The 23,582-nt window shown below is 41.3% G+C and overlaps 1 protein-coding gene across 4 annotated transcripts in view; it reads left to right on the forward strand.

Moving 5' to 3' along the window:
- Positions 1–23,582, forward strand: part of HYDIN (HYDIN axonemal central pair apparatus protein) — a 343,587-nt gene that overhangs the window by 219,726 nt on the left and 100,279 nt on the right. For 3 of the 4 annotated variants that reach the window (XM_087940240.1, XM_087940242.1, XM_087940243.1), the window contains exons 38-40: positions 1,383–1,577; positions 4,935–5,105; positions 8,674–8,847. In XM_087940240.1, the coding sequence (XP_087796366.1) occupies positions 1,383–1,577; positions 4,935–5,105; positions 8,674–8,847 (540 nt within the window). The remainder of the gene's footprint in view (positions 1–1,382; positions 1,578–4,934; positions 5,106–8,673; positions 8,848–23,582) is intronic. The other variant, XM_087940241.1, reaches the window with a different exon arrangement.

Raw genomic sequence — 23,582 nt, forward strand, 5'->3', positions numbered from 1 at the left:
TAGGTGTAAGATAAAGGGGAAAGTGCCAGTTATATCCAACTCTAAGGCCCAATGTTCGTCTCCGTTTCTTCCCCGAGGGAGTCAGCACTGACCCTTTCTGTGGGCATGTTGCTGGCATGACTATATGCCAGAGCACACAGAAGGCTGTTATCTTCCAAAATGATACCTATTAATTTGCTGACATTTGCACGTTTTCAAACTGCTAGGTAGGCAGGAATTGGGGCAGGTAACAGGAGCTAATTCAGATCTTGAACCCCAGGATTTCTGTTTTCCAGATGACAAGCTCAGCATCTTTAACCACTGAGCCATTGTACCCCCTCATGATTTAAGTATATCTTCACATTAGTCATATGAATGTGATAAACAAATGTAGAAGTAGAAACAAATCCTTTGAGTAGAAGTCGTTGGGCCCTTTGGCTAGTATGGTCCTTGAAGTATGTTCCATTCAAATGATACCATTTAAGTGACTATGCTGGCTAACTCCAGTTTCCCTTTGGCAACCAGGAGCAATGGCTGCTTGAGGAGAGGCCAATCGGAGGATTGGTGCTCTGAGCTTGGCTAATTCCAGCCACAATACTAACAAAACAAGCCAGCTAAAGGTAGAAGCTGGGTGCACTGCCTGCAGTCAAGGAGGGGTTGCCCTACCCATCATCTTGCATGGAAATCACATGCTTCTTGTTTGGGAAACACGTGGAAAGCCCCACACACAAAGTGAAGTGAAGCCAGGGAGGCCCAATCAGCCTGAAGCTGGGACCTTCCTTTTCCAACACACAGAGCCAGGTTGGAGCAAGGGCTGAACTGGGAGATTGAGTTCTGCCCTTTCTTAGGTACGGCAGCCAGTCCAGACCATCTCACAGGAGGGCTGTGGTGAGAAAACAAGAGGCCAGAGCATTGGACATGTAGACTATCTTGGCCCAAAATAAAGGTGGGGTAAACATCAAATCCATAAAGTAAGATAGACAGAAGAAATTAGATCATTTGGCTGAAATATTTCTTTGCTTTGATTGTTAAGAATTGCTGCCTATTTCTGGCTAGGCCTTATCTTATAGTCTCGTGGTGGAACAATTAATTGCACATTAAATTTCTACTCCAAAATAGCATTGCCTATCAAACAAAAATATAATTTTACCATTGATTTAATGGAGACACATATAAATGCAGCTATGGTGTCTGTTCTGGGCCTGTGTCCCGGATAGACACAGAACCACAAAGCAGTCCTTGAAGAGGCAGGGAGCAGTCAGGTCAGAGGCCTCTCCCATGGCAGAAATAGTGGCTGCAGTTACTCTCAACACTCTGCTGTGTTTTGCTCTAGAATGCTCCATTGGAAGCATTCTTACGGGTCTGCTGTGCATGGCATCCTTCCTCTTTTTGTTCCCGGACAGAGGAAGAAGAAAGCACTCATTTTTCTGAACATGGAATGAAGCCTCACCCTTCAGTTATGCAAGCAGCAGTCACAGGGGGCTCTGCTCTTCCTTCTCTGTCACTTATGGACAATAACCGGACACTCCAGGCAGAATCCAAAATTGATCAGGAGGAAGAAGAGGAAGAAGAGGGAACTGAAAAAGGTCAAATGCAAGGTGAGTGCATTCTTACAGTAGCTTTTAGATACAAGTGCAGTAAAAAGGATGCCAATAGGAATGACCATAATTGCTTGCTTCTCTATTTTGCTGGTAGCTTCATGAGTGCTAAAAACAATTGTTATAAATTATTTAAGATAAGTGAAGAACTTGACAGGAATTGCTTTATGCAAAGCTATACTGCTTCAGGCTTTCATCACACACATTCAAACACGGGTGCTTTGGAGACTGTCAGTTTTACTTCAAGGCTGAAGAGTTAACAATGAACAACAGGATGTAAGCAAATCACAGCTGGCTTTGAAATATGAGTGTGCAGAAGAATTGTCCAAAGCTAATTCAGGGTTCTAAGAGCATGGTCAGCCACTGCAGAGGTTCAAGTTTTGTTTTTGTTTTTTTCAAACAGGAACATCACACAAAAGCTGGAATCCAATGATTCCAGCAAAAGAGAGTGTGGCCAGAGCTGCTGCTTAAATAAGGCTGCAGCCAAACATTCATGATCAAACGGTTTACTCCCTTCCTTGACAAGGGACCTAACAGACCTTTGCTGCTCTGCTCTCTTTTCTACCTGTGCAGGGCCCAGGAGGCTTTACTATGTGCTCACCTGGACTTCTCCACATACTCAGGTGGTGCCTGAGTTTGAATAGCCTCAGTTGATTCCTGATTGTATCTTTTTCCAGGCTGGCCTTTCACAGGCTCAGCTGAAGCAGCTTCTTTCCAGATCAGATTCAGAATCAGCTCTGAGCCTGGCCCACAGCAAAGGCTACCTGTCAAGCAAGGGGTGCCTGCTGTGGAAGGTTTTTTCTTTACTCATTTGGGGGCTGCATAACCATCCCCTCCTGGAGGCCTTCATTGAATTGAATGGGTGCAAATGAAGAATACTGAACCCGGGCAAAAAAATATACCTGGAGTCAATATCTGCGTTCTATTTTTTATTAATCTGATTCAATTTATTTATGAATGATGGATTAGCCTTTCTAAAAGTAGTTTGATAATGGATGACTACATTTTTTATTTTAATTTTATCTATCACATGGCTAGTCAAGGGAAGAGAAGGACCAGGGGAGACATGATAGTAGTCTTCCAATATCTGAGGGGCTGCCATAGAGAGGAGGAGGGGGTCAAGCTATTTTCCAAGGCACCCAAAGGCCAGACAAGGAATAATGGATGGAAACTGATCAGGATTCAACCTGAAAATAAGGAGGAATTTTCTGACAGTGAGAACAGTCAACCAATGGAACAGAAGTTGCCTTTGAAAGTTGTGGGAGCTTCATCAATGGAAGCTTTCAAGAAGAGTCTGAACTGCCATCTATCAGAAATGATGTAGGGTCTCCTACTTGGGAGCGGGGTTGGACTAGATGACCTACAAGGTCCCTTTCATCTCTGTTAATCTGTTACATCACATTTACTTGCCACTCATCTCCTAGTTCAGGTGACATATTGCTCGTATTGCTTTATTTGAATTCTGATTTGTCATAGAATGTAAAGATTGGAAGGGATCTTAGAGGTAATCGTGTCCAACCTTCTACAGTACTCATTGTAGAAATCCACCATAGCCCATCCCCAAACAAATTCCTTCCAGCCTCTGCTTAAGCACTCCAAGGTAAAGCAAATACATCACCTCTCTTGAGGTACGTTGTTTCATTATGGAACAGCTCCTATTAGAGACATTTTCCTGATCATCAACCCATATCTGCTTCCTCGTGATTTACATCCATTGTTTCTTCTTTAATCTAGTGGAACAATTCTGCTCTGTCTTCATGGGGCTGCCCTCTGTATATTTGAAGACTGCTATCTATCTCTTGGAAGACTTCTCCAGGGGAAACATACCCAATGCACACCACTGTTCCTCTTAAGTTTTTCCTTCTTCACCTCTTACTGTTCTGTTCTTCAATTAATGTTCTTTCAAAATGTAGGACCAGCACTGGGTACAATATTTTAGTTGAAACTTCGCTAATGCAGAAAAGGAAGAATTATGACTCCTACTGATTTTGTCATTCTTAACTTTTTGTTCATTTAGAACTGCATTTGCTTTTTATGCAAGTGCATTAGATTGTTGTATTGTGTTTTTAATAGATTAACAGAGTTGGAAGGGACCTTGTAGGTCATCTACTCCAACCCTCAGCCCAAGCAGGAGACCCTATACCATTTCTGACAGATGGCAGTCCATTCTGTTCAGTCAAGATACCTCTTCTTTTTATATATACTGTACAGCTATGTATAATGTGATTCCTCTGATCCTAGATTCATCCATTCGATTTTTCTTACCCAAATATGGAACTTTGTGCTTTTCCTCTTGAAATTCATTGTGCTAGTTCCTCCTCATTGTGTCTTGTTATTCTGGTCATCCCGAGTCTTCCTACTGTCCATTATAGTCATGGCTATTTCCCCAATAGGGCAATTCTATTCTATAATCCTCATGCAAGTTTATGCATACAATATTTATGTTGAGCAGCTCAGGGCTCTACTATTTGCCGCTCAGCAGTTCCTTCCAGCATGACAAAGATTTAGGATGTATATTTACCGATATAAGTTTTTATCCAGATCTGTATCCATCTAATGATAACATAGTTTAGTCCATATTTTGCCATCTTCTCTACTAGAATCTTATGGGAAAATCAGTCCAGACATGCTATATTACATTATTATGATCAACTAAACTATGAAAAATGCAGATCAGATTATCTGTTATCTGATATGATTAATCATTGATAAAGTATGCAGGTTCCTGCCAAATAATGCATTCCTTTTTAAATGTTCACAAATTCATTGCCGTCTACTCTCTTCCAGTATTTTGCCCACTATCAGAATGAATTGCCTGACCTGTAATTACTCAGGCTGCTTCTTTTCCCCTGTGAACAGCACAGAGAAGGAAAAGGCAAGGTAATGGATGAATGTTAGGAGGCAAAGGAAACATTTTTTATTCTGCATCTGTACGTATTATGCAAATAATAAGAATAAATTCTTATTATTTGGGATTGTGTAAATGTAGGACCAGCACCGGGAACAATACTGCAGATTCTGTTAAATGTGGCTTCTCTTTCTTCAGAGATCTCTCCTCTCCTCTCCTAATTTCAAGCTCAAATGATGGATATTCCCCATTTTCCACCTCTGACAGCTGCAAGTAGCCAGATCAAGTCAGCTGGGAATGCAGTTACTTCTTGAGTGGGTGCTGCTGGTTCATCTTGCTGGCCTGCTCAGTGCCTTCTTCATCAAATTGGAAAAGCAGATATTTGTCCTTTAGGGAGGGAGTTTTCATAGAAACCCAGTTCACACCAAAACATTCTCCTCAGAAGTCCCTCAGGAATGTTTGACATGGGTTCTGCTACCTGGTTGACCACAATGCAGTTTTTTTTCCAGCAGGGAGTCAACAAAGCCTCAACAAGCATAAGGAAGCAGTTGGAGAGCTAGACAACAATCCTGTTTCTAAAGCCATTGCTCGCCATCTTGGCATTGATATCACTCCAGAAGGACGCGCTGCCAGAAACCGTAGGGGTATTGCTATTATAATTCATGGAGCTCCCTTTACAGGTAAATGGCTTTTCTTGGAGAACTAGAGGTATGTGTATGGAGAGACATAGCTGTTTGCCCCAAGCAGTGCCCCCTGAAATTAGATTGAGCCATTTCCACAGACTCCTCTGGTTCTTTCAGTCTTTTCTATGGTAGCCAGTTCTTTTATTTAATGTTAAGAATTTGGCTTTGGTTTCCTAAGACTTGAAAATGAATGTCCTGTTCACCTCATATAAAATATTAAATGCATGTGATTTTTAACAAAATTTTGTTATGATATAATGTTTTTCAACTTTAGGAGTGCTGGTCTCCTAACCTCCTAAAGTCTAACTGTCCCTGCACCTATTGAATTAGACACTTTTTGGGTAAATTAATTGACTGATTCAGAACAATGATACAGTGGAGCAAGTCAGCTTTACAGAGTTATTCAACACTCTACCACTATATCTTAACATCAAACTGAAAGATATTCCACACATCTGTGGGACAAACTTTATGTGGCCTTTATGGTATCTTCAGCTCAACACTGAGGCACCTGATGAGGAAAACTGGCTGCCTTATCCTCTCAGACCAATCTGAGTTGCCCGAGGAAATCTAATATTCTCTTCCATGAGGCTTTGATTTGAGCATTATTCATCTTTGACATTAACTGTGTCTTTTGCTGTAAAGAAAGAGTGTCATTTTGGGCTTGATTGTCAGGAACAGTGGTGGGGTTCCTCTGATTGGGGACTTGTGGCTTCTGAGCATAGTGGACCTTGCTGGCTTTTATATTGAATGTAATATAATTTTGATTTATTTTTATTTTATTTATTTATTTATTCAATTTATATGGCCACCTTTATATTCAAGAAATTATGATGAACAACAAAGAAATAAAAGCAGAGAATTTCATCTAAACAAGTAACGAACTAAAACTGCACTGAGGCTCAGAAAAAAACACAAGCCCACTAACATGCACACAGCTCCTAGACTAATATTTTAACCTCCATGCCTGGGGGAAAAACCAGGGTATCACAGGCTTGTGAAAGATCAATAAGAGTGGTGGCTGTTCCATCTGCTGGGACAGGCAGCAGCCACTGGGGAGAGAAGTAATCCATTCCATGCCATGCAGGGCTTTAAAAGGGAAAAACAACACCTTGAGTGGCACACGGAAGCCTACCCCATTTAAATCATCAGTCTCTAGCCATATTTTCAAAGCTTAAAGAAGATTTATTAGGAGTAAACATGCCGGTGTTACCTGGGTGTAGCCGACTCTGAGACACATCATTCATTGTCACCCCTGACCCTGGTTTCCCCCCTCACCCCCCTGGGTGTATCATAATTCTGTTCTCCAATGGGACACACCCATAGCCAAGAGTCATCAATCATGCTCTCCAGTTAGAATTTTGCGCAGAAACTTCTGTCGCCTGGAAACTATCTATGGAATGCGGTTTCGGTTTTGCAAGCTGCTGCACTGCTCCCCCCACTCCCTTTCTGCTGGCAACTTTAAAAGACCAGAGAAATATTTTATGAGTTGACAGCCAATACAGCTGATGTAGGCGTGGTGTTACATGGGCATAATATGGTACAGTACATCCTGGACCAGCTGAAGCTTTCAAATGCTCTTTGAGGGATGCCCCATGTAGAACGTATTGCAATAATTCTAGCAGGAAGTAAATAAGGCACAAATAGTCATGAGTTGTGCCTCCTGATCCAAAAATGTACACAACTGCTACGCATGTATTACAGATGTATTTATGCAAAAGCTCCCCTGGCACAGCTACCACCAGTTCCTATGTGAGTCCACGAGAACCCCCCAATTGTGCCCCAGCTTTGGAATGGAGGAGTATAATCTCATTCAGGGTTACAGTGGGAAACAATTATGTCTTGGGGGGCTCAAAATTTTTTATTCATGGTCAAATCACTTTTGTCTAAGCATTGCCTTCTGTTCCTCAAGGTTCCTCTTACATCCCGTTACACTTTCCCCTCCTTGTGTCTCACTTAAATACTTTTTAATATTTCATACACATAGGGTCTGGTTTTGATTGTCTATGAAAAACTCTTTGGAGATAAAACAGTTGTTTGATCTGAAGTTGCAGAATAATTTAAGTTCTGGACCACAAATCTCCAGCCTAAACAGACAAGGAAGCCCATGCTTAATTTCTCCGAACATTCCCTGTGCAACCTAAAGACCCTTTATACTAGCCATATTCATTATCCTGTCTTCAGTCCTCCTGGAGATAAAATGATACAGCTACACAAGGGGACCTTTGCCCTGTTCACCTGGCCAGGGCTGGAGGTCCCTGCAGCCAGCCAGACCACTAGTTGCATTCACCTGTGGAACCTGACACAAAAATCGGTTTTCCTATTGTCCTAGCTGCATAATAGTTTGACAACAAAAGCTGCCCTTCAAGAGTGACCTCACAAGCAAAAGTGAGACTGCTGAGTATTCCACAATGGAGTAGATCAAAATGGAGTCCTAGAGGTGAAAGCCCCTTTAGTCCCAATTTCCTTCTCTGTGTTGGAATCCCAGTTCTGGGCAGATGATTGTCCACCTCTGGATTGAACATACCTCACCCACCATTCTTCTGATTAATGGATCTACTCTCAAATTTTAGGATTATGATTTTTGTAATATTCAGACAGAATCTAAATCTGCGCGTGAAATTATAAGCTTTCTCTGAAATCCAGTTTGGAAAAAATGCTTAGTTTGCGTAGCCATTTTGAGAGTTCAGAAATGAGACAAGAGTCACAATCCTTAATAATTCCAGAATTCAGAATCCTCAATGAGAGAGCCATCTTCCTGAACAAAAAAGTGTGGACCACTGGTATTTGAGTGCTAGCTGTTACAACATACGTATAGTTGCATAAGGGACTGCAGCAGCCACTATGTAGGACAGACTGGCAGAAACTAGCAGAGCATATTAACAATCAGAAGTCATGATGAAAACTTCTTAACCTCATCACACATGGACAGACTCATCCATAGTCTCAACTGGAAAACTGAGGATCCTAGACTAGAGGTTCTCAACCTGTGCCTATGGACCCCTGCGGGACTTCAATGTCATCACAGGGTGTATATGGAGGCTTGAGGAAATGTTATAATTTAAATCCACAGTTAAATCTTGGAGGTCTGTAGCCATGTTCTGTGGCCACAAAAAGTATTTAAAAGGGGTCCATGTTGAAGAAAAGGTTGAGAACGATTATCCTAAACCAGACTAAATCAAAAAATGCTAGGAAATTCCTGGAAACTTGGCACTCAGACAAATCAGCCATTAACAGGTATGTAGATATAAACAGCATTCACACACCACTCAAAAGACCATGAAAAAGCTAAAAAGAAAACAAAAAGACCAGAATGCCACCCTACCAGCAATCAGCACCCAGATGAACTGGAATTAGCACCAGGATTAAACCATTACTTTTATTTTTATGTTGTGTTTTGCTTTTTTATGTATTGTTACTTTCTAAGATTCATCATTTTAAAATGGGTAACTGTGAATAATTAAAATAAATCAATAACATAGAATCAAGATTTATTTAAATTAGGGTGGCAAGAGAATCCAGGTATATCTGTGTTTGAGAACTTTTATATCTTCCATTTCCCCAGGGAAGACTAGTGCTGCTGTAGTCCTGGCGAAACACTACAGTGCAGCTTGCTTGTCCATTGACTCGGTGGTCCTGGAAGCCATCTCAGATGGCAGTAGTTCAGCAGGGCTTCGTGCACGGGAACTCTGCATCCGAGCTGCTATTGAGCAGGCCCAGCGAGAAAACGACGATGGTGGTAAGCAAGACAATGAGTTCTGGGGAGTCCGGCATGACCGCACGTTTCCAAACAAACCTTGCTTTCCTCCCCTCTAACCTCTGTCTGTGGTTTTGGCTTCTCTCAAGAAGCTTGTCAATTTTCAGAGTCAACTTTTGCTAGATGCTTGCATTCTAGAGATGTGTTTTCTTAAATGTAATCCTTTCCTCCAGTCTGAAATGCACCGACAGTGTAACAATGGACAAGTGCATCAGAATCTATGGGAATTGTAAATCCTGGATGACTTCCGAGGCACATACACTTCTGAGAGCCCAGGATTCTGCCTTTGAGGCAGAGGACAGGGACATATATAGAGAGGCCAGGGCAAACCTTAAAAGAGGCATTAAGATGGCAAAACAACAATACAAATATAAGGTGGAGAAACACCTAGCAGATAACAACCCAAAGGAAGTGTGGCAGGGACTGCAGCACCTAACTAACTATAAGGGCAACACGAGGAACATGGTCAACGCTGATAGAGGAGTTGAACATCTTCGTTCTCTATGAGTGAAAAGACCAGATCCCGTAACCTGTCATGCCCCTGTCGGAATCTGATTCCAAGGGGTTGGCCAAGCAGCTGACAGGGAGTGAGAGTGTGGCTCCGTTGGCTGTGGAAGAAACTGGGGAAGGGCACAGTCTGCCTGGGCAGAGCAGGGTAGAGGTAGAGCAAGGCAGAGGGAATTCAGAGGAAGATCCAGGCCCACCCCCTCTTTATCCTAGGGCATGCAGGGAGGAACAGAGAAGGGAGCAACATGAATTGCGTGGCTTACAGGGGAGGAAAAGGCCCTGATTCCCTTCATTAGCTGCAGCTAGGAACACAGTTTTAAAAAGGGAATTTGCACACAGCAACTTGTTGGAAGCAAATTGTGAGTTATCTTTTATTGTTGAGGCTTATCTGGGTTCCTGGCGTCTTCCCAACTGTGTGTGTTTTGTTGGCCTTTGCAATTCCTTATAGTGCCCTGTCCAGTTAATTGCTGCAGTGTGGTTTGTGTGGATTTTTATTTACAGTTTATATGTACTTTGTTTTCGGACTGAATATCTTCCACATAAAGACTGTTCTTGGGAGATTTTTTTCTTCACCCGAAGGTAACTAGATATTGGGGGCAAAGTTGGAGGTATTAAAGGGACTCTTCTTGCTTATGTGACTGTGTTGCCTTTGTGCCACGTCATCACATAGCCTCTGCCTGCTGGCTTTCTGATTCCCAGCCACTCACTTTATACGAACACCAAGTGAGAGCTGCATTGAAGGTTGCATTGAAGGCTGCAAAGCTGCAGGTCCAAATGTGGTGCTGTGGATAGTGGTAAAGACTAATTAGCTAGATAGTGGTAAAGACTAATTAGTGCCAACTAATTAGCAGGGGTCCTGACAAGGATCTTCAACATCTCCCTGCAAACAACCTGTGTTCCTCATGCTTGAAAGCAGCCACTTTTGTCCCAGTCCAGAAGAAAACAGCAATTAACTGCCTAAACAACTACAGACCTATTGCATTAACATCTGTAGTGATGAAATGCTTCGAAAGACTGGTTCTCCAACACCTTAGGGAATACCTCCCATTGGATTTTGACAAACATCAGTTTGCCTACAGGGGGAACAGGTCGACAGACGATGCTATAGCTACTGCCTTACATTATGTAGCGAGCCATCTGGAGAAACCCAGAAACTGTTCGGCCTTCAATACTATCCTGCTGAGCATCCTTATTGAAAAGCTGAATGACTTAGATTTTCCCCCTTCTATCTGCGACTGGCTCAAAAACTTTCTGAGGGACCGACCACAAACTGTGAGGGCTGGGTCTGTCACATCCACCTCACTGAAGCTTAGCACCGGCTCCCCACAGAGCTGTGTGCTCAGTCCCTACATGTACTCACTATACACACATGATTGTGTATTGTCTGACCCATTCACTGTGACCATTAAGTTTGCAGATGATGCCACCATATTGGGTCCCATTACAGGTGGAGATGAAACAGCGTACAGGGGGGAGGTTCAAAAATTATCCTCATGGTACCTAGAAAACAACCTGCTCCTAAACATCAGCAAGACAAAGGAGATGGTGTTAGACTTCCAGAAGAAGAGAGAGGAACCCGCCCCACTTTACATCAGGGGGGCTGTGTGGAGAGAGTTTCCTCCTTTTAAATTCCTGGGAATCTACCTCAGCAAAGATCTTACCTGGAAAAGGTAAGATCTTTGGGGGGTCATAAATCATTAGTGAAGGACCTTCTTCAAAGCAATGGAGTACATTCCTCCCCCCAAGTCACAAGGCTGATTCAAGTAAGCTATTTGAACAAAATAATTCAAGGAGCAATTTTTTTTGTTTAAAAGCCTAACATTTCTTCATCTCCTCCTCTCTTTACTAAAAAAATAAAAGCATAACACAGCCACAGTGCATGCAACTTAAGTATTTTTTCTAATGAATTTTTCCCTTCCATCAAAATTGGCTGACACTCAACTATTAGCTTGCAGCACCATCTGAAGTAGGCAATAAATTCCTTTGGGCAATCAGTAAACCTCATAGCCATGAGCCTCACCCCCTAAAGAGAGAAATCAGACTCAAGTAAAGCAGCCTATACCCCATCTGGTGGTCAAGAAGAAATTTACAGTGAAGTTAAAGAATTCTTACCATTTTTTCCCTTTTTCAAGAGTGGGCAAGGAAGTCCCCCCCTCTTTTTCTCTTCAGCCCACTGCTACATCTGGGGCTCAAAGAAAAATCTCCCTGAAACCATTGTGGACAATTTAATCAATTTAAGTCAAATGTCCCAAGAATTACTGCAACCTAACATGGGCATAGCAACAGCGTCTTCCTGACCCTCTGCTGCCACCTTGTGAAGCAAGCGACAATAATAGGCATATTTCTGTGTTCAGCCCTGAAGTTTTCAGACTACACCATGCATATTTCTGCGTTCAGCCCTCTAGTCTTCAGACTTCGCGATGCAACCTCTAGTGCCCCTTTGTGTTGCAAGCTCACAACGCACCCTAGAAGTGGCCATATTGTGTGCTGTGCTAGCATCACCCAGACTCTGCAGTGCCACCTACATGCTGAAGTATTAAATCCAGCAGCAATTCTACTTTCTGCTACTTGCTTGCAGTGCCCCCTAGTACAAAAAAGGTAATTGCATGGAAAACCACTACAATTTTCCAAAATTCTCCCTTTGCCAAGCATGGCAACTTCCTCAGCCATGACAGATGTCTCTGATGGGAGAGGGGAGGAGCTGGCGCCGAGACGACACGGCTTGTAATCGAGCTCTACAATTGCAGCCGATATCTTCGCCCCTGGCCGGCCCAAACGGACCTAAACCATCCCGTAGGGACGGTTATTGTGAGGGGCATACCCTGTGGATACGAGGGACACTGCAAAGTCCCTGGATGACCCAGGAGAAGTCCCTTTTGCTGGAGGCGGAGAGGCAGTCCCCAAGATGCTGAAGTCGGGGCAGCTCCGGAAAGGAAGAGGCTGAAAGAGAAAGTGTGTCGGCTGGGTGAGAAACTTTTTTTTTTTTCAATATTTTGAGGCTTGAAAGGACACTTTGATTGCTTGAAGAAATCTGTGTGATATTTGACAAAACTGAATAAGCGGCGTTTTTTAAGGGAGACGTCAAAGCGAGGCTTTATTTTTATTTTTATTTTTTTGCTACCGGACTTCATTGTTACTTAGTAGATAACCGGACTGGTTTTTATATGTATGTATGTATGTATGTATGTATGTATGTATGTATGTATATATATATATATATATATATATATATATATATATATATATATATATATATATTCTGAGGTTCTCATGGTATTTGTATGTGGATCTTTGGTTGTTCGGGTTTTCTCCCGCGTAAGATTCGAAGTATCTAGGCAACGTTTCAATGAAGTCTCATTCATCATCTTCAGGCTTCTGTCTCCGGCTCTCTCTATATTATTCTCCCTTTGGGTTTTTTAACTTTTTTTTTTCTAGGCTAGAGGCTCCCTTTGGTTATTTCTCTCTTTGTATATATATGTATATATTTCTTGTTCTTTTTTTACTTCAATTACGCTTTTCTGAGAGGATGGGGGAAAGTGAGAACTAAGAAACTTTGTAACACTGCCAACTAGAGGCTTGAAAATATCTTACTTGAAGTGGAGAGAACTGTGAAAGACTGCTTCTCAAGGACATTCTAATTTGATAAGATAGAGGGAAGAGCGCAGTAGAATATTATTACAGGTGTTCTTCTGGATTTCTATCAACAATTAAATATCTATGGCTTGGCTTTGAAGCTTGTGGGAAAGGGAAGAGAGTCATAACAAGAGCCTTGGACAACTAAACAGAGTGCAGTGTGTTGTTTCTTTCTTTTTAATCCTTTTTTTAGTTTCGCTACTCCCCCCCCACTAGCATTATTGTAAATTTTTATTTTAGCAATGTCTTTATTTTTACTTTTTATTTTCAAGGGGAAGCCTTAGAATTTTTCATTTTTATTTTTACTTTTTTTCCTTTTTCACTGGGATTTTTGCTTTTTCTATCTATGCTCTTGGATTATTTTGGCCTCCTTTTTTCTTTTTTTAATTGAGATTTTCTAGCTGGATTAGGGTGTGAATTACCTGAAGAAATCTTTTTTCTTGCTTTGTTCTTTTTTATTATTATTATTACTGGGTCTTCTTCTTTCTATTTTTATTTTTTATTGTGGACTACTTTATAATTGGATTAGGGTCAGGAAGAACCTGAAGAATCTTTTCTTTTTTCTTCTTCTTTTTTTCTCTCTTTTACTACTGGGCTTTTTACTACTGGGCTTTTCCACTCTGGATTATAATTGGTTACGTTTCTAATTGGATTAAAATTTGAAAGAATTTGAAGATCTTGAATCATTTAAAATGAGCAGGAAATTCATACCTCCGGGTGCTTCTATATCTACTTCTGCCTTCCCACCATCTGGAGGACAACGTTCAATTCAGGTAATGTTAAAGCAAGATAAAGAGCAAGAAAAAGTAACCTTACAGAGGATTATGCAAGGAATTCAAGACCTTAAGATAAAAATAGACATCATTGAACAAAGAACAGGGAAGACTGAAGAAAAAGTGGAAAATATCCAACAGATGATGGTGAAGTACGGTGAGAGACTTCAAAAAGTTGAAGAAGAGGGTAAACGAAGAGAGGAGAAGATTGGAAATATTGATACTAGATTAACAGTGGTTGAACAAGAAAAAAGTGGGATGCTGAAATGGGAGATGGAAAGGTCAGAATTCTATCTCAGATTCCAAAATATAGAGGAAGAAAAAGGACAAGACTTGGCTGCGATAATGATAGAAATCTTGGCTGATGCTTTGGAAATAACAGAGGAAAAGATGATGGATGGAGTAGATGAGATATACCGAGTTTTCACAAGATATGCGATGAGAAATAACCTACCCAGAGAAGTTCACATTAGATTTACTAAAAAATCCATCAAGACACAAATTTTATAAGCGGCAAGAGAGAAGATGTTGAAATATAAAGGTAAAGAAATCTTGGTCTTAAAACAAATACCTAGAAGAGTGAGAGAGATGAGAAGAGAATATCGATTTCTGACCAAAGTGCTATTGAAAAAGGAGGTGAATTACAGATGGCTGATCCCAGAAGGACTGATGTTTATATGGCAAGAACAGAGACACAGAATTGATTCAATTGAGAAAGCAGAACTCTTCTACGCAGAATTTTTTGGAAGGAGAGAGGAAGAGGCAGAAAAAGAGGTCCCATTAACTGAATCCCAAAAGGAACAAATGGAGATTGAAAAAGAAGAAGGCGTAATAGGTGGACAGGTGGATATCAAAGACCAACGTGAACCAAGATGTATGAGATCTGCCAAACCTAAATATAAAATATCATCATGGAAGAGAAAAAATTGATTACAATGAATATAAATGGACTGAACTCAGCTGCTAAGAGAAGGAAGATTTTTCATAAATTAGAGAAATTAAAGTTTGATATAATTTGCTTACAAGAAATACACATTAAAAAACAACATGAACAATTGTTAGTACAGCCAAAACTAGGGAAATTATTTACTTCTCTGACTCAATGTAAGAAAAGAGGAGTGGTTTTATATATTAAAGAGGCCATCCCCACAAAAGTGATTTACGCTGATGAATATGGAAGAATATTAATGGTCGAAATGATGGATAATAATATAAAAATACTTTTGACTGCAATTTACGCTCCGAATGATAAACAAGAAGAATTCTATAAAAAAACTACATATGAAAATGACTGGATTGGACTATGCTAATATAATTATGAGGGGAGTCTTTAATGGAATTGTGGACAATAAACTGGACTATATAGCAACAACAGCAAAGCACAACAGAAAGACACTTCCTAAATCTTTTTTTAAAATGACAGATGAACTAATTTTAAAAGATATATGGAGAGAAAGAAATGCTAAAACCAAACAATATACTTTCTATTCAAATAGACACTTATCATGGTCCAGATTAGATATGATCTGGATTTCAACAGAACTAACATCTAGTGTCCAAGAAATAAACATTGAAGCAAGTACTTGGGCAGATCATAACCCATTGACAATTAAATGGAAGGGACAAAAAAAAAGATCGAGATGGACGTTAAATAATACTATTTTAAAGGAGAAGGACTTTATACAATGGTTCAAGAAAGAATTGGCCTTTTTCTTTAAAGAAAATAGAAAAGAAGATACTTCAACACAGAATGTTTGGGACACAATGAAGGCATATGCGAGAGGCTTGATAATAGACTACATAAGAAAAAAGAATATTAGAAAAAGGCAAGCTACTAAAGCCTTGGAAGACGAGCATAAAAGACTTGAAAAAGAACTACAGAAAATGCCACAGAAAAAAGACATTAAACTGAAACTGGATATAACTAAACATAAAATGGATTTAATAGAGAAAGAAGAACTGGCACAGAAAATTAGGAATGCTAAACAGAACTACTTTGAAGATGCAAATAAGCCAGGTAGATGGTTAGCATATAAGCTGAGAAAGGAGAAAGAGTCGAAAATATCGCAGTTAATAGATGACCTATACAAGAAAGAGAATATTGATGAGGAAAAAGTTAAACAGTACTTGCAGAATGTAAACTTACCTAAGTTATCCAAAGAGACTGAAGAAATGTTAGAAAGTAATATAACAATGATGGAACTAAGCCAAGCACTTAAGAAACAAAATAATGGGAAAGCACCAGGTCCAGATGGGCTGCCTGCAGAATTCTACAAAATATTACAAGAATCATTGAGCATTCCACTTTTAGATGTTATGAATGAAGCTATGTTAAAGAAGACGATACCTAAAACATGGTCAGAGGCTTATAGTACACTTATTCCAAAAGAGGAGGCTGATCCACTGCAAATTAAGAACTATAGACCAATTTCTTTATTAAATGCAGACTATAAAATTTTTGCTTCGATATTAGCAGAAAGACTTAAAAAATATTTGAATAATTTTATTCATCCGGATCAAAATGGATTTCTGCCAAAGAGACAGATGTCTCTGATGAGCCAGAAGACCTGATTCCTCCATCCACCCTTGTTGTAAACGTGGAGCCTGATTCCTGACACCCAGTTTTAGATGTCCAACCCTCTGGAGAAGCCGTAATACCTCAGAAGGCCTACGACCTCACAGCATAGGAAGCTTACCTCACCCGCGGTGACACGCTTCAGAGAGGATTGGGAAAGGCAGTATCACCATCATGCATGGACGGAGCTGGTCAAGATCTGTGACACCCCCAAAAGCAAGTTGCCCTTCGAGAGCCTCTTCCTGATGCAGAAGGAGTTAGAGGAACACCTCGCACGGTGGAGAGACAGTGAAAATAAGTTTAAATACATAGTCAAACCTGGAAGACCCAGAGTTCCAGGAACACATTAATTGCTTCAAGGAGGTGAACAAAGAACGCGAAGACAGCGTTCGGGAAGGTAGAAACTCCCTCCAGGCCATGCTCCTCATTGCGTTACAGAAGGAGCAAATACCGAGGGAGAAGTCCACATCTGACATAGGTCTTCAATCACAAGCAGCTTCTTCCCACCATTCTAAGAAAGCCTCCTCCCTCCATTCCAAATTGGCTAGATCGCAGGCAGTTTCCAGTGTCTCGCGCCAATTCTCTGCTGCCAGTAGCGGCTCAGCAGGCTGAAATAGTGTCTCAACAGGCAGAAATAGCAGCCAGACAACAGGCAGAAATAGCCAAAGCCCAGGCCAGACAACAGGCAAAAATAGCCAAAGCCCAGGCTAGACAACAGGCAGAAATGGCCAAAGCCCAGGCCAAATTGGAGTTGGCTGAATGGCAAAGCGATACCGCAACAAAGATGGCACGTGCCGCAGCATGGCAGAAGATGGCCGACAACACCTCCCTCTAATTCTCCCTCGAACAGTTGGGAGAAGAGAGCCCAAATACACGGGTCAAAGCCAACGTGGACGAGCAGCTCTCGCTACAAAATGAGCAGATGGAACTGCCTCAATTGCCTAGCAGTCTCCCTCAACCAGGGAAGCACAGGGATGAATTTCAACCACAGACTCTACACATCAGTTACGCGACTGACATTGTATGACCTAAAGTACGAGATTCACTTCCCACCAACAGCAAACCTTCCCTAATTGATGTTGTACATACTAAGGTCCGAGATTCTCCTCCCAGCACCAGCAACTCTACCGCAACATCTCATGCCCTGCTAGCTGAGCAACTTAGCCCACAACTTAGCTTACAACGACTTCTCAATGAGTCAATATGCCATCAATGACAACTGCCACACTCAATCCACAAGCAGCAGCGTTCCTGCCACAACCTCAATACCAATCCGGTTACCAGGAACCACAAGGTAACCACACCCAACCTACACAGCAGCATGACGCTTGACCATCATCCCCAGTATGGGAGAACAACATCCTCTATAAGCACTGGGAGGAAGTCTACAACCCGTTGTTGACTTACAACCCAAACCCACTCTACAAGAATCCAGGGGAAGAACCCTCTATGTCAATACCTCCCCCCAACTCAGCAAATGCTGAACCCTGATGAAATAATTGGACACTTGATAGCATGGCTAGGGCCACAGTTTGCCAAAATACCGAGGGCACTTTTGGCATCGCACTTAGATGATCCAGCCGCTGTCCTACGGTTATCATGGAAAAGGCTTGACAAGCTGTATGGTGCTTCCGAGGATGTAGAAGCAACACTCTTGGATAACCTTAACAGATTTCCTAAAATTCCTATCGATAAGCAGTCGGATCATAGACCTCGCTAACATACTTGTCCAGCTGAGAACGGCACAATGGGATCCCAACTTACCGGGAGTCGTCTGTCTCGATCACATCAACATGCAGAACAAAATTGTTTGAAAACTTCTGCAGGTGCTACTTGAAAAGTGGCTCCAGTTGACTGACACCTTCATGGCCAAGGGTTGCCACCACTTTATTCCCTTCACACTTCTTGAAGAATTCGTGGCCCACCAGGTGACAGTGTGCAACACACCGGGCCCATGGACTCAAAGCTGTTAGCCCTCCTAATGACAGAAGATACAACAGTGACCATATATCTCCCTCAGGCCCTATGAACATTCCCAGGGAAAGACCCTTCATGGTCGTCGATAAAACCAAGCTCCGCTCCTCATCCACACACAGTTGGGAAGAGGACTCATTAGATACAACTCAATTTAGATCTCCGAACACAAGGAGAATACAATTTTGTCCTATGCACCACACTCATCACTCGCTGAACAGCTGCACTGGGTTTGCAGCGAAATCACCGAGCCAACGAAAAGAGTTACTAAGGGAGTACCAATACTGCTACAAGTGTTGCGAATCCAAACATCCATCCAAGTACTGCACAGCCAAGGTGCAATGCGACCTTATCAATAGTGACCAACTCCCGACCACGTTGTATCCAGACTCCGGATTGCCACCACAGATATTTCGTAACCCTCCTTTGGACAAGGAGCCTCAACATAACACAGAAGCATGCAGGGCTCCTCAGCAGTCTGACAAACTGCAACCAAAACCAAGCATGAGTGTCAACTGCACAGCACTGTGTGCCGATTCACCATGCCCTCGTTCGTGTCTTCCCATCTGTTTAGCCAAAGTGTACCATAAAGGACGCCCTGAAGATGCTGTTAAAATGTACGTGCAGATAGACACTCAGAGCACCTGCACGCTGGCCAGACCTGCATTCTTCAACCTCTTTGAGGTGCAACAGGACAAACTTCACTTCACTGTATCAACATGCCATGGACCAAGAAGCACGGTGGGGAGGAGAGCTACCGGACTCTGCATAGTCATTGGATGGAAGTTCCCGGTTCCCACTACCGCCCGTATTTGAATGTGATGGGATACCGAATGACCGCAGTCAGATCGCAACACCTGAGGTCATAAGTAGCATACCTCACCTTCAGCACCTGGCTCATCACTTTCCCGCTCTAGATCTGGAGGCTGAGATCCTACTCTTGCTGGGAAATAATGTCCCACATGCTTTTCTCTTCTCCGAGTCAGTCAGCAGTCCTGTAGACGGCCTAGTGGCCATCAAATCTCCACAAGGATGGGAGATCATAGGAATTGTCAGTGACGATCGGATGCAGGCTCCAACCCAGGCAAATGCCTTAGCACCATCCATTCCAACTGCCTTCCAACGCCCTTTAACACCATCGAAAAAAAGAATGCCGTTCCAGCCTAAAAGGCCGCCGGCAATCAGTACACTTTCGCTAGGACACCCTAAACGGCTGCCAACAACCACCAGACATCCACTAAGACGCTCTACACGGGCATATGCCTACGCAACACCCTTTCCAACAGCTTCATGATGACCTTTGACACCTTGGAAGCAAGAGTACCATTCAAATCCTAAAAGGCTGCTGGAAGTGACCACCAGACTTTCACCTTGGCCGCCAAGAGTACCTGTACACCCTAAAAGGCCACCAGAGGTAACCAGCAGACTTGCACCAAGAGGCCAAATTTGAAGATTGAACCTCAAGCTTTGAATGCTTTGCTTTGTTTGATGCTTTATTAATGTTTACTGTTTTCCTTAGTAATATAGCTAACTGTTTATCTTAGTTATATGCTATTCAGTTAGTATTACTGTCTACTGCTTATCTTAGTTTATAGTTAATTTTTCTTCTCTTCCTTTAATAGTGGAATTTACAATTCCAGGCAGGGAGTGTGCTGTCCCAGGAAACTATAGACCAATTAGCCTAACCTCAATACCAGGGAAAATACTGGAAAAGATAATTAAAAAATCTGCCAACATCTAGAAACAAGTAAAGTAATAACTAGCAGTCAGCACGGGTTTGTTAAAAACAGATCATGCCAAACCAATCTTATTTCATTCTTTAACATAGTGACTAAATTAGTAGACCAGAAAAATATTGTGGACATAATATACTTAGATTTCAGCAAGGCATTTGACAAGTAGACCACAACCTACTATGGTAAGCTAGAAAAAAGTGGGATATATAGCACCACCACCAGATGGATTCGCAACTGACTGACAAATGAGTAGTCCTTAATGGGTCTAAGTCTATATGGAGGGAAGTAAGCAGTGGGGTGCCACAAGGTTCCATCTTAGGCCCAGGACTCTTCAATATCTTCTTTAACAACATAGATGAGGGAATAGAAGGGGAACTTACCAAATTTGCAGATGATACCAAGCTGGCAGGAATAGCTAACTCCCTAGAAGATAGGCTCAAGATCCAGATGGATCTTGACAGACTCTAGAACACTGGGCCATATTTAACAAAATGAAATTCAATGTAGAGAAAAGTAAAGTTCTACACTTAGGCAAGAAAAACCAAGAGTACACATATAGACTGGGTGAAATCAAGCTTAATAGCAGTAACTGTGAGAGGGATCTTGGAATCTTAGTGGACAAGCAGCTAAATATGAGCCAGCAGTGTGCAGCCGCCGCCAATAAAGCTAATGCAATCCTAAGTTGCATTAACAGAGGGATGAAATCAAGATAAAGTGAGGTACTAATACTAATACTATAAAGCCTTAGTAAGATCAGATCTAGAGTACTGCGTCCAGTTTTGGTCATCACACTATAAAAAAGCTGTTGAGACTCTAGAAAAAGTACAGAGAAGAGCAACCAGGTTGATTAGGGGACTGGAGAATAAAACAGATGAAGAATGGTTACTGGAACTGAGCCTGGCTAGACCAGGGGAGACATAATAGCAGTCTTCCAATATCTCAGGGGCTGCCACAAAGAAGAGGCTGTCAAGCTATTTTCTAAAGCACCCAAAGGCCAGACAAGGAATAATGGATGGAAACTGAACAAGGAAAGATTTAAAATTTAACCTGGAAATAAGGAGAAACTTTCTGACAGAACAATTAACCTATAGAACAGCTTGCCCTCAGAAGTTGTGTGAGCACCATCACTTGAGACTTTCAAGAAGATACCACCCCTGAAAGGACCTAATGGTAAAGACTGCAATGACGACACCATTAAAGCCAACCTCTTTAACACATTTTTTGGCTCAGTATTTGTAAACAGCAATGGATCATGCCCAGTATTTCCTAGTCGAACCACTGACAACTACAATGATCTAATACATATCGATTTTACAGAAGACAATGTTGAAAAAGCACTACGCAATCGAAAACCATCTCTATCTATTGGACCGGACGGAATATGTGCCTACTTCTTCAAAAAGCTATCCACTGCCATAGTCGAACATCTAAGCATAATCTTTGAAAAATCTTTCTGGACCAGCTCCTTGCCAAAACTATGGTCACAAGCCATGGTCATCCCCATCTTCAAAAAGGGAGACCCCAGCCTAGTTGAAAATTGCAGACCAATCTCTTTATGCTGCATTGTCTGTAAAGTCATAGAATCAATTATTAACCGATCTATTATCCTCCGCTTAGAGACAAACAACCTACTCTCTAATAAACAATTTGGTTTCAGAAAAAACTATCCTGTAATCTGCAACTCTTACACTGCAAAAACATATGGACTACACAACTCGATCAGGGAAAAGCAATAGATGCAATCTACATAGACTACTGTAAACCCTTTGATTCAGTGGTACACAACAAACTACTCCTAAAACTAAAATCTTATGGTATCTCTGGACACCTGCATAACTGGATAGAAATATTCCTGTCAAACAGACAACAAATAGTCAAAATTGAGAGCGTCCTATCAAATTCTGTACCTGTCCACAGTGGGGTCCCCCAAGGCAGTGTTCTAGGACCAACTCTCTTCATACTCTACATAAATGACCTCTGTGATCATATTAAAAGCAACTGTGTTCTCTTCACTGATGATGTAAAGCTATTCAACACCACTAACAATATTGCTACCCTTCCAAAAGACCTCGACTACGTATCAGAATGGTCAAACAAATGGCAACTTCAAATCTCAACAAATAAATGTTCTGTCTTACATATTGGCAAAAGAAATCAGAAAATAAAATACAAGTTGAATAGTCATGACCTTGTTGATGATCCAGACTCTGTCAAGGACCTTGGAGTAGATCTCTAATGATCTAAGTGCTAGAGCCCATTGTAACTACATAGCCAAAAAGGCATTAAGAGTTGTAAACCTAATTCTGCATAGCTTTTTCTCTGGTAATATCACTCTACTAACTAGAGCATACAATACTTTCACTAGACCAATACTTGAATACAAGCTCATCAGTCTGGAACCCGCATGACGTTTCTGAAATTAATAAATTGGAGAAAGTCCAGAAATATTTCACAAGAAGAGTTCTCCACTCCTCTACTCATTGTAGAATATCTTATGCCACCAGACTTGAAACTCTAGACCTAGAAAACCTAGAACTACCACGCCTTCGGTCCGATCTAAGTATAGTACATAAAATTATATATTGCAATGACTTACCTGTCAATGAATACTTCAGCTTCAACCATAACAACACAAGAGTACACAATAGATACAAACTCAAGGTAAACTGCACCAAACTTTATTGCAGGAAATATGACTTCAGCAACAGAGTGGTCAATGTCTGGAATACTCTACCTGACTCTGTGGTTTCTTCCCCAAACCCCAAAAACTTTAACCTTAGACTACTATTGACCTCACCACTTTCCTAAGAGGTCTGTATGGGTCGTGCATAAGCACACCAACGTGCCTACCGTCCCTGTCCTATTGTTTCTTTTTATTTTTTTTATATGTATCCATTTCATGTATTCATAACTATGTTTATACTTATACCTGTTATCTTATAATTGCTTGACAAAATAAATAAATAAAAATAAAATAAATAAGAGATTGGACTCCCATCTGTCAGAAATGGTGTAGGGTCTCCTGCTTCGGTGGGGGGTTGGACTAGATGACCTACAACGTCCCTTCCAACTCTGATTATCTGTTATTTGTATAGAAGGCAACTAAACTCAAGTATTTCAAGATTACTCTCCTAGAATGCTAAGAAAAAAGGAAAATACTTGTCCTTTTCATAAAGACTCAAGCAAATCAAACAGAGATGGAAAATTCTGTTTGTTGTGAAAGTCTTCTTGGAAATTAAAAATCAGAATGATTAAACAGGCCTTTTATATGTAAAAGTAACTTCACTGGACTCATGGAACTTCCTAGTACTAAGAAGGGTGCTAGAGATGAAAAAGGGAAACCTAGTATAGCTACAGTATTAAAATAAAACAAAAATGGACAAAACAGCATTGATCTCACTGTGCATATGAACTTAACTTGCCTCATAAACAAAAGCAATATTTTAGTAAAACATTCAAAGCCAATTTTGCTTGTCTACAAAAACATAAAACAAAACCATGTTAATTTATTGAAACTAG

The sequence above is a fragment of the Pseudonaja textilis genome, chromosome 11 (genome assembly GCF_049901715.1).
Source record: "Pseudonaja textilis isolate UNSWEBS1 chromosome 11, rPseTex1.2, whole genome shotgun sequence".
NCBI classification, from domain to species: Eukaryota; Metazoa; Chordata; class Lepidosauria; order Squamata; family Elapidae; genus Pseudonaja; species Pseudonaja textilis.